Source organism: Mastigoproctus giganteus, chromosome 10 (genome assembly GCF_048544385.1).
Source record: "Mastigoproctus giganteus isolate SK-2022 chromosome 10, ASM4854438v1, whole genome shotgun sequence".
Taxonomy (NCBI): Eukaryota; Metazoa; Arthropoda; class Arachnida; order Uropygi; family Thelyphonidae; genus Mastigoproctus; species Mastigoproctus giganteus.
In genome coordinates, this window is record NC_143584.1 from 216566888 (window position 1) to 216583606 (window position 16719).

Here is a 16719-nt window from a genome sequence, read left to right on the forward strand (position 1 = left end):
ATGTGTTACAGACACTCATTACAGCAAGATAGCGTATCAGGAAAAAATATTTCCCATACCAGTATTGAATTAATGAAAACCATCTGTTGACACGTCACCTTTTTACTTGGAAGTTATTTCTAAATGTCTTATTTTTCTGCATCCATACCTTTATAAGAAATATTCAGTACAGCACATTCAGCGTATTTTTTATCCAGTTTTATTACTCGTTTATTCTTTTTATATTTATTACTTTTTTTGTTCCACTGTCGAGTATCTTTAAATATTGAGGTTGCCTGAGGCTTATGCTGCACCAGCTAAAAAAAAAAAAAAAAAATTGAGTTACCCTGAGATATGGAGTGCTTATCGTCATTCTTTCGGAGTTATGACCACCACAAATTATTAATGATGAAGAAATATTGTAATCGCTCCACCAATTGTTATGTACAGGGCAGTTATAAAATCTTTGATTATTTTAAAAATGAAGGTCATAGATAAATCTGGTTTTTCATATACTTCTGTAATCTAATGGATTTCTTTTAAGAGTATAAAAAAGCGGTTACCACTCTCGCTACTGGTGATTATCTTCACACAGAAAATAATCACCAGGAATTTCTCCAATTTCTGGCCTCCAGTTCACCACACCTGTTTGTTTTAATTGCTGTCTCCAGGGTTTCTTCTATATGCCTACCACACCTGTGCCTTTGCATGGTCTTAAGGATGCATGTATAGAGAGTCCTGTTTCTTTGCATTCTCTGAAATTTTACATTACACAAGAGGTTTAAGCCGTCTCTTCTAACATGTGTCTGGAGAGTGTCAAGAACAGGGGCGCATCCATCGGGAGGTTGGAGACTGGAATTTAATCGCCCTCTCCCTAAAGAGACCCAATCAAAACGAAACACAAAACTGAGATTTTCTAGAGGTCAAAACAGTGGCTTTGATTAACAGTACCATGCTCCACCTTCTTACAGACCAGCATGGTGGACACATTCAGCCTTTTAAAATTACAGTAATATACATGTACTGGATTGGATAAATAAACCTTCTGGTGGTGAGATTTCCCCATTACATTGCATATATATGTGAATAGCATATTTTCTACGTGACTTAATTTTTAAAAATGATCAAGGACTTTATAACCACCTTGGATGAACAACCGGAACGTTAAATATTTGTCAGCAAAAACAAGTTTAAAATACTTTTGTGAGAGGTTTATCCAACACATGAAAATGTTTAACATCAGTTCTCGCGATGACCATCGTAATATTTGGTGGAATTTTTTTTTTTTTTTCTTTAACAACTAGGAAGTTTTAAGATTAAATTTAAGAAAGTAAACTTATGAACTGGGACTCTGCTTTGATGCTTTCTGAGCAGTTTGAACATGGATTGTAATTATATGTTGCAAAATGTATTTTATTCCTCTGATTCCTAATAGTGGCAAGTGATGCAAGGAAGAGCAAAAAAAAACAAAAACCCAACCCACCTCATCTTTCCATTCTCTATAATAATTTGGCTTATTCTTCCTTAAATTTGTTCAAATTACCCACTCCCACAACACTAGACGATGGTTTGTACTAGAAATCAACCACTCGAGGTGGTCTGATTGAGGTGTATAAGGTCTTGAATGGTTTGAACAGGCTCAGTGCTGATTGGATACTTCCGCTCGCTCAGATTAAGAACCTGAGGGGGCATAGGTTCAAATTGAGGAAAGACAGTTGTAGAATAGATGTGCGGAAGTTTGCCTTTAGCTAGTGGGTAGTTAGTTGATTGCTGAAACAGACTTCCATCTGTTTTTGTAGAAGTTGATAGCTTAAATATTATTATTATTAGCCATATGATGCAAGGAAGCCTGAGGCTTATGCTGCACCAGCCAAAAAAAAAAAAAAAAATCTTAACTACCCCGAGAGAGAGAGAGAGAAGAGGGAATCACCAAGGAAGAGAAGAATGATGATATCCAGCTCAGAACCCTAGGTGTGCCAAGCCCATACTCACCAGATGTGAGCCCCTGTGGTTAAATAAATTTAAGGCTGAACTAGACAAACATTTGGAGTGACTGGATGAGTGAAATGGGTAGGGTTTTTTTTTTTTTTGGATAATACGGTATAAGCTTGCTTTCTTGCGTCATATGCCTCAACTAATGCTAATGATCACTCTTTGGCTGAAAAAAAATTTTTCACGCATCTGTCTTGCATTCATCCTTTCTCAGCTTAAAAATTTTTCCTTTTTGTATGTTGGCTGAGAAAGAGTAAGAATGCCTTCGGAATTTAGTTTACTCAATCATTTAAAGCTTTAAATACCTCGATTCTTCTCGCAGGTGCCTATTTTCCAAGCACTGCAATTTTTAACAATTCTTTCTTTTTTGTAAGAGTACTGCTTTGTGCCCTGACTAAACTTGTTGTTCTTCTCTGCATTCGTTTCAACAGATCTACATCCTTCCCAAAATGAAGCTTTCAGACCTGTATGCAGTATTGAAGATGTGATCCTGCTTCCAAAATTCCTATATATCATTAGGAGAACTTATGAGCTATCCTAGCAGCTTGTCTGCACTGCCCAGGAAATTTCATTTTGGACTGTACAATTATCCCTAAGTCTCTTTCGTTATCCAGCACCTAATGTCACCCAATTGGTATGTTATTCTGGGATTACTGCTTCCCACATGAAGTATCATGCATTGATCAATGTTGAACCTCAATTGCCACTTCTCAGCCTATCTGCCTAATTTTTCTAAATTTTGCTGCTTTTATATTACTTTGATTCCTGTAAGTAACCATCCTGATAACCCTCATATCACCTTCAGAATTAGACATTAAGCTTGATGCCTTCATTAGTATCGTTAATAAATATTAAGAACAATCAGGGGCTCGGCACTGAATCTCGAGAGCCTCTACTAATAACATTAGTTCAAGAGAGAAAGAAGTTCTGGTTAATAACTACCCTCTTTCTTTTGCCAGTCAACCAGAACTTTATCCATAAGAGTAACTTTCCCCTACTGCCACAATTCCAATTTGTGGAGAGCTGTAGGATCCGATGGTATCAGCAGGAAACAGCGATCTGAGTTAGTGAAGATCTTGCAAGATGGATCACAGAGTAGTTGTTGAACCCCTAACTGGTTTGTTCAGGTGGCAACTTTCCAGATATCAGGCGAGATTTGGCTATTGATGAGTTGTTCCTAGGTGCATAAGTTAAGCTTGTTGATAGTTTCCAAGGATTTGCATAGGGCACGCTCCTGGAGATGGTTGACAATTACCCTGTTTAGTATCTCAGGAACCAATATCCCACTCCCAGAAATCTTTTATTGAGCAGTGGGACCCCCCCCCCCCAGACCAGTGTACACTGCGTAGATGGACATATGAATCAGATTTTTCTATATGTACTATTACAAAAAAAAAAAAAAAAAAAAAATCAGGCCTTTCTCCAACCAGCTTCTGATGAACTGCCGAGAGATCTGCGAGCGTCTGTTCTGTCGCTGTATCGAAGTGATCCCTGAGGGGTCATTCCTTCATTCCACTTCAGCCCGAAATCGGTGTGACGGTAGACTTTTTCGATATGGTCCAAATGAGTCATCCCCCCCCCCCCCCGCTTTTTTTCTTCTTCTTCTGTGAAGGTCATCTGAGCCGTTTTCCGTGGAACGGGGATGCAATGGTGTCATTATGGAAAGTACAGTACTACTTATTTCTAGAACTCTCCTCACCGTCACATTCTAAGCCTTATGTTGCAAAAACAAACAGGCACCCAAAACTGTCATAGAGGCAGTTATATTAATACACTTTATTGATAACAATCGTGACAGGTCCAGGTGCTTCATGGAATCGTTGAAATTTAATCGCGATTTAGCAGTAAAAAATGAGAGTGAAGAATATTATAGAATAAAGAAATGCCACATTAAAGGGACTGTAGGTCCTTTAGTCTGATCACAATTGATATAGTTGTGTATAACTACAACTAGTAAAGGATAGCGAATGCTTAGAAAGCGGTACTCACCTTGAATTAATCTGCGATGGCTTACTTAGGCAGCGTGGTTAATATTTAGGTTGAATTAAATTAAAAGGGGGAAGTAGGTAAGTGTTGACTGAGTTAAAATAGGCGCAAGGAAACAGAAGCGTACACATCCAATCCTTGGTTGTCATTGAAGTAAAGAAGCAAAAGAATAATTGAAAACTAAATGGGTGAATACGGTGAAGCCAATATACCCATTCACCCATTTAGTTTTCAATTATTCTTTTGCTTCTTTACTTCAATGACAACCAAGGATTGGATGTGTACGCTTCTGTTTCCTTGCGACTATTTTAACTCAGTCAACACTTACCTACTTCCCCCTTTTAATTTTATTCAATTTAACAATTCAGCCTAAATATTAACCACGCTGCCTAAGTAAGCCATCGCAGACTAATTCAAGGTGAGTACCGCTTTCTAAGCATTCGCTATCCTTTACTAGTCTATTAACACGGTACTTGAAGATCTAAAACTTCGCATTGTATAACTACAACCAAACGAAACTCTGCAAATTGTAGCGTGTGGAGACCAGGCACCTGCGAGGTGTCTGATTGAGGTGTATAAGGCCTTGAATGGTTTGTGGAAGCTCGATGCTGATGGGATTTTTTTTCTTATTGCTCAGATTACACCTGAGGGGACATAAATTCAAATGGGGGAAATACAGTTCTAGAATAGATGTACGAAAATTTGCCTTGAGCCAGCGGGTGGTTGATTGCTGGAATAAAATTCCATCTGTCGTTATGGAAATTTACAGCTTAAATAAATTCAAGGCATCTAGACAGACTTTTGGTGTGAATGGATGGGTGAAATGGGAAGGGTTTTTTTTTTTTTTTTTTTGTCTAATGTATATCTTGCTTTCTTGCATCATATGCTTCTACTAATGCTAACTTCCGTAGCTTCCCTCCATCAATTACTGTTCAGTTTATTGATAAACAGCTATTCTTTTGCACACGTGTATTTATATATATATATACATTTTTTAAATCCCTACAAACAAATGAAGGCTAAATCCTATTAATGGGTGCCATAAAAAAATAAAAATATATGCTTAAAAATGTTAGAAAAAATTTAATAAATAAAAATTAGAGAAAATCAAAAATTCAATTGAAACTTTCAAAATACAAAAAAATTTACCTTTCTAATTAATTTATTTCTAAAATAAGGTAATTAAATAATTTTTCTTTAGAAAATTTATTTAATAGATAATTTTCTAGTAGACTGTCCTGTGTTCCAAATTGGTATTTTAATTTTCTTTTGGCATGTAACCAAGTGTTTTCAATATTTTGAGTATGAGCACTTGAATCATCTGGAGAAACAAAATTATAGCGATGAATAACCTCATCATAGGTATAATTAATGTCTCGGTAGAGATCTTTATATGCAGGCCATCCATCACTGACTATTCTTGTACCTGGCAATATTCTCTCTCTCTTATAATTGATAATAGAGTTGTTTTATCTCTCTTTACTACCGGAACTAAAAAAACATCGTTTGGTAATTCTTTCGAATGCACCAAAACCCCATTGTGTTCCTATTAGTCGTCCTCTATTTCATTTTCTGAAATCCCTCCTAGTTAACTATTTGAATCAATTATTGATATTCAAATTTCCCTCAGACCTTTGCATTTTTCAATAACTATGTTTTTATTGATATTTAAATCAAGAGCAATGTGATTTTGTGACCAATCTTGGGACTAGAAATAATAAATTTTGAGATAACGATAATCTACTATCATCAAAAAATTGTTTGTCTTTGTTTTACGGCAAGGTTTCTTACAACCCAATCTAAACATATCAGTTTTACATTTACTTTTTTGTAAGCTGCATTTCAAGATTGCAAACTTCACAAAAAGCTGTATTTTGCAAAATGTGATTTTTCGCCAAACCAAGAAATCAAGTGATCAATATTGCCACTGCATAAATACATCAACTCTGTTAAACGGTAGTTGTTATTTTTGACTTCTTCCTCAGAATAAACTGCATTTGATAGTTTTTGTTTGGACATTATGTAGAGGGTCTTAAAAATTTTTAAGGCACCCATTATTTTTTATGGCACCCATTAATAGGATATAACCCAAATGAAATTTTAAAAAGTTGGCGGGTTAAGTGTTAAAAATAGCAGATTTTAAGCATGCGGGAAGTATTATTAAGTTGGAAACACTACTTATCACGGAAAAAATACTCCTAACTGCTGAAGAAGCACCTGGAGGAATGTTTTGTAATCGTCATTATTTTTAGCTAATAAAGGAACTTCCTGTATTGCATTCTTAATTAATAAAAAAATAAATAATAATAATAAACTTTTTTCCTCCAAATAATGTCTTGAAGTGAATGCATTAAACTTCGGTCACATAATTAGCTGAATTTGAGAATATGTAAATAGAGTTGCCAACTGTCCCACATTCGGTAGAATGGCCATTACTTTCTAACGAAATGCTCATCCCTCTAGGGGCTGAGTTAGAAGATGAGAACCGAAATGGCCTACTTATCATCAGCTTATAATATTTTTATTTATTTTAATTAATTATTTTCAATAAAGCTATTTTCACTATACCAAAAAGGTATATAAAATAGAGGGACAGGAGTTGCAAAATTTGATTAAAATCAATTGATTATGAATTTGACATTAATTTGTCATGAATTGACTTTTACGATCAAATAAAAGTAAATGAAAAATAAATTCAACAAACCTGAATGTACAAAACATGAAAACGTATTCCTTTGTTGATTAATATTGGATTTCGAAACTAGTGATATAAATGCGATTAATTGTTTTTATTAATATTTATAATAACTAATGTATTATGATTATTTGTTAGTTTGTGTTTTTAAATAAAACAAAAACAGATAAAAGGAATTTTTTATAGGTTTTTCCTAATTTACATAGCTTAAAATCAGTAATTTTGCAACTAATTTTTTACAGTTTATAGTTGTGTGTTCCTTAATTAAATAAATATTAATACCGTGCAAAAAGAACATTACACATCTGCTTTTATTTTGTGCCAATTGAGATTTTGTAATATTAAAATATGGGCGGCTTTTAGTACCTTACATATATAAAAAAAACCGTCTGTCTTATTTTAGGATTTTTAAAAGTTGGAAACCCTTGGGCTTGAGAACTAGAACTTCTCTTTGAAGTTCTAATTCTCTTTTAACTAATAAATTCAACAACCTTTTATATATAGGGTGTTTCAAAATTTGTATACGTACTTTAAAAATTTATATTTAATGAACAATATATACAAATGTAATTTTTTTTTGATACTTTGAAGACAAAAATCATTAATTTATTTTTTTTAACAACAATAAAACTTTACTGTAATTGTTCAAAATTGTTCAAGTTTCAACGATTTCATTACTTCTGGATGTCCTCTTCCTGCCACATGCTAAGTTATTAATATTCTGAATGGTTCCATGGTCCTCAAATTTATTCAGCAAATGAGTAATTGTTAAATGTGTGGATGCTTTTGTTCCATATCATGATTTCCAAGCACTCTGAACTTCACTGACATTTTCGTATTTCCAATACCATTTTATAATAGCCTTTCTTTCTTCAAAACTTAATTGGATACTCTTCATCATTTTAGAGGTAGATATAAAGCAAAAATTAAATTATTGTAAAAAAATTGTCTTATTTTTAAGCTACAAAATGAGTTTCAGAAAATTAAATTGGTGCATATTGTTCATTAAATATAAATTTTTAAAGTGTGTGTACATAATTTTGAAACACCCTGTATATATAATAATTGCTATTTTTTAATATTAACTCTTATAATGTATAAATTTTCCTTTTCATCCTGGTATAATTTTTTTTTTTCTATTATGGTAATAGTCATATAGTGCAAAGAAGCCACAGGCTTTTGCTGCACTGGCAGAAAAACAAAGAAAATAAAAATAGAAAAGAAAATACAAATTATTTGCTTCCCTCCTCAGATAACTATCCAGCTGACAGTTTGAATAAATTCCAAGATCAGCTGAATAGTTACCTGTCTGATGAAGGAAGCAAATAATTTGTATTTTCTTTTCAATTTTTTTCTTTTTGTTTTTCTGCCAGTGCAGCAAAAGCCTGTGGCTTCTTTCCACTATATGACTATTGCTACAATAGAAAAAAAATTATACCAGAATGAAGAGGAAAATTTATATATTATATGAGTTAATATTAAAAGGTAGCAATTTGATGAGGTCTCCATACTTGAACAAAGTAATCGAAATGTGATCTTAAAATTGCCTTATACAGTGAAGCAATTTTAATCATCGAGTGGAACCATGACCTCCATATCTCTAGGATAATGTTTGATAAATCATCGATAGGACACCATGGGCTTTCTTCCTCTACTGTTTTTCAACCCCCCAAGTGTATACTGTAATTTATTTTGGGGTTGCTAGTCCTCAAGTGTAAAACCCTTGCATTTTGCTACATTAAAACATAGCTGCCACTTTTCTGACCATTCTTGCAGCCTGTTCAAGGCATGCTGAAGGAGCACTGCTTGGTCATCATCAGCCATTTTCAATCCACTTCAACATTCTTTGCTCTCTTAGCCAGTGCTTTCTCATATTCAGCTTTGGCTCCTCTAACCTTATCTGTGGTAGTAACTTTTGTAATTATAACAAAAACAAGATCAGTGATTTTTTTTTTAAAAATCATAATGATTAAATCATAATAAATCATTGATCAAAATGAAGACATTTTTCATTAATTCACAAATAGTTTAAAACAGAACAAATCCTATTATGATTATGTAAAAAATACATCTAACAGATACAGGAGAGCAATTATATATATGTAATTGCTCTCCTGTATATATATATACACACACAGGGAAAAAACAAGAAAATGCAGTAACTGAAAATGAGATATAATCATGAATAGAAAGTATCATGTTGTCAGATACATTTATTATTATTTTTTTTTACTTTCTGTTATATTTTTGATGGGACATATCATTTTTATATTTGATGAAATTGTTTTTGTAATAAAAAATGAAATTGTTTAATGTAATTAAACTTTACTGGTTAATTTCAAGTCATAATAGTAATACTCTGTACGTGGTGAGGGGACCTCCCAGTAATGCTGCTAGTCCTCTGGATTTGATGCTTCAAGTGTCAAAAATACAGACACTCGCAAATGGCCTGTTGTGGTACCTTTGCATACGTTAAATGTAGTGCAAACATATGTACTTTATTTATTTAATTTAAGGTAGAAGAAAGAATAAACTAGTTTACCTCATAATGAAACACTAGGTATACAAGTTACTTGTACATACCATGAGTCCAAGTGAGTGCAAATGCCACAGAAGAAAAAAATTTTAATAATTTTTTTCCTCTAGTGCTTCTTACCCTTTCTTTGCAAAGTATCTCCGTTTTCAAAATAAATTTTGATACATAGAATACTTTTGGTACAATTCATTTTTTTTTTTTTTTTTTTTTTTTCAAAATTAGTTATTTTGTCATAAAAATAAGGCATTAGAAATGCTCTGCTTATGATAGAGGAACTCAAATGTACTTCAAACACATAATTCATGTGACATTCAGTGAAGCTTAACAAAACCGTGATATATTATCATCTAAAAAAATAAATGAATTACAAATTTCAGGTAGTTTTAGCCTTTCAAAAATGAGGCTTGGCTTCTGTGTATATATATATATATATATAAACAATAGGGATGAATATAAAAGTTATTAGACAGATCAGATTAATGCCATCAATAGCAGATTGTACATTACATCAGTCTGTAATCTAGTTATAGTAAAAGCACAATAAGTACTATACAGATGCTGAACATGTATATGAACACAATAGTATACGCTTACAGTAGGCCATAAGGCCAAAATAACTTATAAAGACTAAAATAGCCCATGTAGGCCTACAAGGACAAACCCTGGAAATAAACATATAATTAGTAATAAAATATACAGATATAATGATTGATCCAGATTCCGAAATTAGAGTGTCACGCAATGCTACAGAGCATGCAACATATGGTAAGCATAATAATTACTTAAAATTTAATACTTGCAATAATCAACTTTGTCTAACTTGCCCAGCTATGAACTCTAAACATTACAAACTAAAAGGTTAAAAGTAGCCGCAGGTAGAGGTGAAGGTGATTCTTGCACAACTTCTATTAGAATAAGTAGCGAGGGGTGCGGGGGTTTCAGGGACCGATGGCAGTCATCGTGAAACAGATGGGTATATGGGATGTGTTAGGGTAACTAATAATAAGGATAGGTACATGTATACTTGCATGTATACCAATGCTAGAAGTATAGTAAATAAATTTGAAGTGTTGGTTAAGACATCAAAGGCAGATATTGTTGGGATAGCAGAGACGTGGTGTCACACAGATATAAGGAATGCAGAACTGGAATTTGAGGAGTACAATGTGTACAGAAAGAATAGACAGGATAGGAAGGGAGGTGGTGTTATGCTGTTAATTAAGAAAAACGAAATCAAAAGAAGTGCATCCAGTTGATATAGATGAACAGTGCACTGTTGAGTCAGTTTAGTGTGACATAAGCACTGCAAAAGCAAAAATAAGAGTAGGAGTGTGTTATAAGCCTAAGACTCGAATGAGTACAATGAACAATTGTACAGAGAAATAGAGTGGGCTAGTAAATCAGAATGTCTTATAATGGGGGATTTTAACTTCCCAGATATTGACTGGAACCTGAGGGTTGGTCACTCACACACTAGTAAGACTTTTGTGGATTTATTGGATGATTGTTTTCTGCAGCAGCATGTTCGAGAGGCAACCAGAGAGGGTAATACTCTTGATCTGGGTATCAGCAGTGATCATTCGTGTATTAAGAATTTGCAGATAAAGGAACCACTAGGTGGCAGTGACCACAGTGTACTGATGTAGGATTTACTTAAAGATATAATTACCATCAGGGGTAAAGGAAAGGGTTTTTGCTTCCGTAAAGGTAAGTACAGTGGTCTCAGAAAATTTTTAAATTCTGTACAGTGGGATAAACTGACGATGTTACCAACAGTTAATCCTAAGTGGGAAGCATTCAAGGAATTAATCGTGGATGCTACTAAAAGTTTCATACCTATTAAGAAATATTGTTCAAGGTTTAGGCCTAAATGGTTATCAAATGAACTAATGAGACTCGTGACAAAGAAGAAAAATGCATGGGATGCATATAAATTATCAAGCGACTCAGAAGCCTATGACAAATATAAGCTAGTCTGTAATCAGGTCACAAAGGAGGTTAGGCAGGCGAAGGCAGATTACGAGAAATCTTTGGCAAAAAATGCTAAGAAAAACATCAAGGATTTCTTTACTTATATAAACTCTAAAAGGAAGGGGATGAATCTGATTGGTCCACTTGATATCGATGGTTCAACTGTTGATGATCCTGCTCAGATAGCAAACAAACTGAATGAGTATTTTGCATCTACATTCACACGTGAGGAATTATTAAGGTTTGAAAATGGCAGAAGGTTATCAAATTGTACCAGGGTGCTTAATGATTTTGTAATAACTGAGAGCAAAGTGGAGGAGAAATTGTTGAAGTTAAACATAAGAAAGGCACCTGGGGTGGATGGGAGATATGCAGTTATATTAAAGGAGGCAGCAAAGCAACTAAGCAAACCCTTAGCCATAATTATGAGAGCATCCTTGGACTCAGGGGAGATGTGCAAATGTATCTCCAATTCACAAAGTGGGATCGAAGGGTGACACGAGTAATTACAGGCGAGTTAGTTTAACTTCTGTTCCGGGTAAAATAATGGAGTCACTGGTTAAAGATGCATTGCAGGATCATCTAAACAAGACTGCAGCAATAATTCAGACACAGCATGGGTTTGTTAAGGGAAAGTCTTGTCTGACAAATTTGATAGGATATTATGATGTGGTTAGAAAGGAACTGGATGCAAAATATAATTTTGATATCATATATTTGGATTTCAGTAAAGCTTTTGACACTGTTGCACATGGAAGACTATTGTACAAATTGGAGCAGAATGGTATTAAGGGTAAGTTGCTACAATGGATAAAAGGATGGTTGAGTGGGAGAAGACAGAGGGTGGTAATTAATGGGTGCTGCTCTTCGTGGACTAATGTTATTAGTGAAGTCCCACAGGATTCGGTGTTAGATCCACTGTTGTTTTGTATATATATCAATTATATTGATGAAGGTGTATCAGGCTTAGTGTCGAAGTTTATTTTTCTAACTAAAAAAGTAAAAAATACTAATAAAAAAACCTGCACAGATAATATATTAGGCAGCTTTGCTGATATGTTAAAATCATGGGACGAACCTATTATACAGGTTAAATATATTCATGATATTATTTTTGGTCTAAATAATACAGATGATACATAGGTTGGCAGGGTTGTTAATGACAGTAATGGCAGTGTGCTACTGCAACAAGAGCTAGATAATTTGGGCAGATGGGCTAAAAATTGGCAACTGAAGTTTAACCTTGACAAATGCAAAGTACTGCATATGGGTAGAAGTAACCCCAGAGAAACGTACCAACTGTGTGGTACTATACTTAAGGTGGTAGAAAATGAAAACGACCTTGGAGTAATTGTGCAGTCAGATATGAAGTTTTCTGAACAAGGCAGACAGGCTGCCAGGGCAGGTCATGGGATTTTGTCAATGATATATAGGAATTTTTCTAGCTGGGAAAAGGAGGTGATTGGCCCTCTGTATAAGGCAATGGTCAGGCCACGCCTTGAGTACTGCGTACAGGTCTGGAGACCTCATTTTAGGAAGGATGTAGATTTGCTTGAGTGTGTACAGAGAAGGGCAACAAGATTGGTGAGGGGAATGAAGGGATCCTCTTACAAAGAGAGGCTTAAGTTCTGCAAATTGCAGCAGCTGGAGACTAGACACCTGCGTGGTGATCTGATTGAGGTGTATAAGGCCTTGAATGGTTTGTGGAAGCTCGATGCTGATAGGATCCTTCCACTTGTTCAGATTACGAACCTAAGGGGGTATAAATTCAAATTAAGAAAAGACAGATGTAGAATAGATGTGCAGAAATTTGGCTTTAGCCAGCTGGTGGCTAATTGCTGGAACAAACTTCCATCTGTTGTTGTGGAAGTTGATAGGTTAAATAAATTTAAGGAGGAACTTGATAGGCATTTGGAGAGAACTGTGTGATTTTTTTTTTTTTTTTTTTTTTTTTTGGCTGATGCTGCATAAGCTCATACCCTTGCTTTCTTGCATCACATGCTGCTACTACTACTACACAGATAAAGTAGATTCTCCAGTATTCTGCCAAGCTAGTGGGGTAGTATACCTTATTAATCGTAATGAATGTGAAGCAAAATATATTGGTCAAACTAGTGGGGAATTACATATTAAAATAAATGTACGTAGATCCCAATAAAAAAATTTGTTAACAAAAAAGACATTGAACTGCTGCATTTTCAGGTTCACAACTTCAATAATATCTCTATTACTATATTAGCAATAGAATGTAATAATTTCAATAGATTGGAAATAGAAAATATGAACATATTAAGATATAAATTGCTTTATCCTTATGGACTCAATAATAAATTCAACGGACATTGTTATGCTAATAATATACAGGATCTATGCATCTATAACATTTTCCAAATGGTTAAAAGACCATCACCAAAAACTAAAAAAGTAAAAAATAATAAAAAAAAACCTGCACAGATAATATATTAGGCAGCTTTGCTGATATGTTAAAATTACAAATATATACTAAATTATAACAAAATTAAGTTTAAGATTTGGACACTGTTAAACAGGCAGATGGCAATCAGAAACAGATAACTCTGTTAATTATTGGTAGGATATATTGAGAGGGTTAGCCCTTGAAAAAGTCCCTTTCAATGTATCTCTACACCAATAGTTAACTACATAATCATCATTGTATTGTTATTAGTTATATTTTATTACTAATTATATGTTTATTTCCAGGGCTTGGCCTTGTAGGCCTACATGGGCTATTTTAGTCTTTATAAGTTATTTTGGCCTTATGGCCTACTGTAAGCTGTATACTGTTGTGTTCATATACATGTTCAGCATATATATATATATATATATATATATATATATATATATATATAGGGTGTTTCAAAAGTGATGGTCAATAATTTAAAGGTGAACTGTACAGACTACAATATGCAAAAAAAACCTAGTAAACATGGGTCCTTAAGTGAATCGTTTTTGAGATATTGCACATTTCTAGTTGGGATCCACCACTGACTTGTTTGTTTAGGTTATGCTCATTCTCTCCGTTTTCCCTCCCTCAATGCTCTGAGAAGTAGCAGGCATACTAGTACTTGTCAAAGGATAGTCAACATTGAAAGAGGTTACAGCAACGAAGAGTATGTGGACATGCACTTCATGTATGGTAAAGCCAACAGCAGTGCACTCGAGGCTGCACATTTGTACCAAGAAGCATTTCCCTGCCAATTCAGCCCAACAGGCACATATTCATCATGTACATCAACGCCTTAGAGAACATAGTCGCTTTGCACATGGAGTACGAGCAGATAGGCCCAGAAGCATAACACCTGATGTTGAGGAAAGGGTGTTAGAAAGAACATCCTGTAACATGTTACATCTGTAAAATCCTGTGGTGTTGAAACCAAAAATTAAAAATGTATTATCTTATGTTTTCATTAAACATATTATCTTATGTTTAATGAAACCACCCTTAGCAAAGGATTCACAGCTTTTTGCTAAACTAGTGCTAGCATAGTCAGTGGCAGATCCTAACAGAAAATGTGCATTATCTTGAAAACGGTTCATTTGCAGCCTGATGTTCACTGGGACTTTTTTGCTTATTTTAGTTTGTACTTTTCACCTTTAAATTATTGACCATCATTTTTGAAATACCCTGTATATTGGAGTTGTCTGATGACTTTTAATTATTAAGGGGTGTTAATGGAGTTATTATGTGCTATATTAATGCTATTGTATAGGGACAATTAGCCATTATACGTGCATAGTTTTTATATGTACTAAACTTATATTTCTTATTATTAAATTTGGTTCTACATGGGAGCATCAGGTTTGTGATGACCCCAACCAACCCACTACTTATCTATAAACTAGCCCTGGAATGGATTCCAGGGCTAGTTTATAGATAACTAGTGGGTTGGTTGGGGTTTTATATATATATATATATATATATATATATATTGAAAATTATTTTCATCATCTGAATTGTATTCAAGTTTTCTTTAAAAATTATTTGAAGACTATTTTAAAAGACCTTTTTTTGTGTCATTAGTGGCCATTGAATGAATCCTGACGTAAAATTTCATATACTTAGGTTTATTGTTTTAAAATTATAAATATTTATAATAGTTCTGTGAATTAAAGTTTCATTCTATGTGTAAAATAAATTATTGATGAATGATTTTAAAACTCACTATTTTTTCCCCCAGTTGCTATACATTTCATACCCTGAATTTGAAGAGCCAACTGTAAAAAATGGCTGAAGGAGATGTATCTGCAATTGCAGAGTTTTACCGTGACCGCTCAGTTCTTATTACTGGAGCTACTGGTTTTATGGGGAAAGTAAGCCTTTTACTTAAAATATTATATTTGTAGCTAGTACTTCGTCTTTTGGTAAATAATTAACTAAATGTAATAGCAAAAGCTTATGTATTTCAAAACGTACCTCTTGATCTGTGTGATTTGAATTTGAAGAGGAATTAAAATGAAATTAAAATTAAAAGTTGAAAATTTCTGATGTGAGAATTGAAGATATAACTGACTCATATAGATTCACTAAATAAAATAAGAGAAATGCTTCATTGTGTTGGAGCCGACCGGGCTAGCCGAGTGGGTAAAGTACCTGCCCGGCAACCCAAAGGTCGCGGGTTCGATTCCCGCCTCGGGCTTGGATCAAAATACTGCAAAAACCTTGGGAGGTGCAATATGGCCACAGAAGCTGATGCGCCAACAACTACCAAATCAAATCAAATCATTGTGTTGGAAGCAACATATATTTATTAAATTTAGAAATTTAAATAGTAAAGAATAGAAAATTTAGACATAACCATTTAGACATAGAGAATTTAGACTTTATGGTCTCTTCTTTGAGACTTTAACTGCAATAAGGAAACTGAAAAGTTAGTGATGTTAGTGAGAATTGTAACAATCCTGTCTTTCCAGTTTATTTACAGCAGTCAGAAATCTCAAAAAGCTCAATGTATAGTTATGCTTAAATTCTCTATTAGTTATTTAGATTTTGAAATATATTACATGTAGTGAAATGTTTCTTTTATTAAAAGGTGAAATTGATAAGATCTCCTTTGAGAAATGCACACTGCTTTTCTCAAAATATGGTTTGGTGGCATGTGAGCCCAGAAAGAATCAGACCTATATTTCTGTAAACAGAAGATAAAATTTCTACAAAAGTGCACCTTAGACATTTGAGAGAAGATAACAACCCTTTTGTTGGATGCAACAGACTTCAGCTCCTGCTCATAATACTAAGACATCAGAAGGCCTTCTTGCAATGCCCTTAATTTACACAGGAATTTTGTTAGCAGGGATAAGGAGGTGATTATCCCCTTGTATAAGGCAATTGTCAGGCCACACCTTGAGTACTGCATACAGGGCTGGAGGCTTCGTTTTAGGGAGTATGTAGAGCTGTTGGAATGAGTACAGAGAAGGGCAGTGAGATTGGTGAGTGGAACAAAGAATTGCTCCTACCAAGAAAAGCTTAAGTTCTGCAAATTGCAGGCATCTGGAAACTAGGCATCTGCGAGTTGATCTGGTATCTATAAGGCTTTGAATG

At 34.2% G+C, this 16719-nt stretch overlaps 1 protein-coding gene across 3 annotated transcripts in view; it reads left to right on the forward strand.

Annotated features, from left to right (window-relative positions):
* Nucleotides 1–16719, forward strand: part of LOC150079908 (putative fatty acyl-CoA reductase CG5065) — a 269862-nt gene that overhangs the window by 216566 nt on the left and 36577 nt on the right. For all 3 annotated transcript variants that reach the window (XM_090383628.1, XM_090383627.1, XM_090383629.1), the window contains one exon: nucleotides 15359–15491. In XM_090383628.1, coding sequence (XP_090239754.1) covers nucleotides 15405–15491 — 87 coding nt within the window. In that variant the 5' untranslated portion in view covers nucleotides 15359–15404. The remainder of the gene's footprint in view (nucleotides 1–15358; nucleotides 15492–16719) is intronic.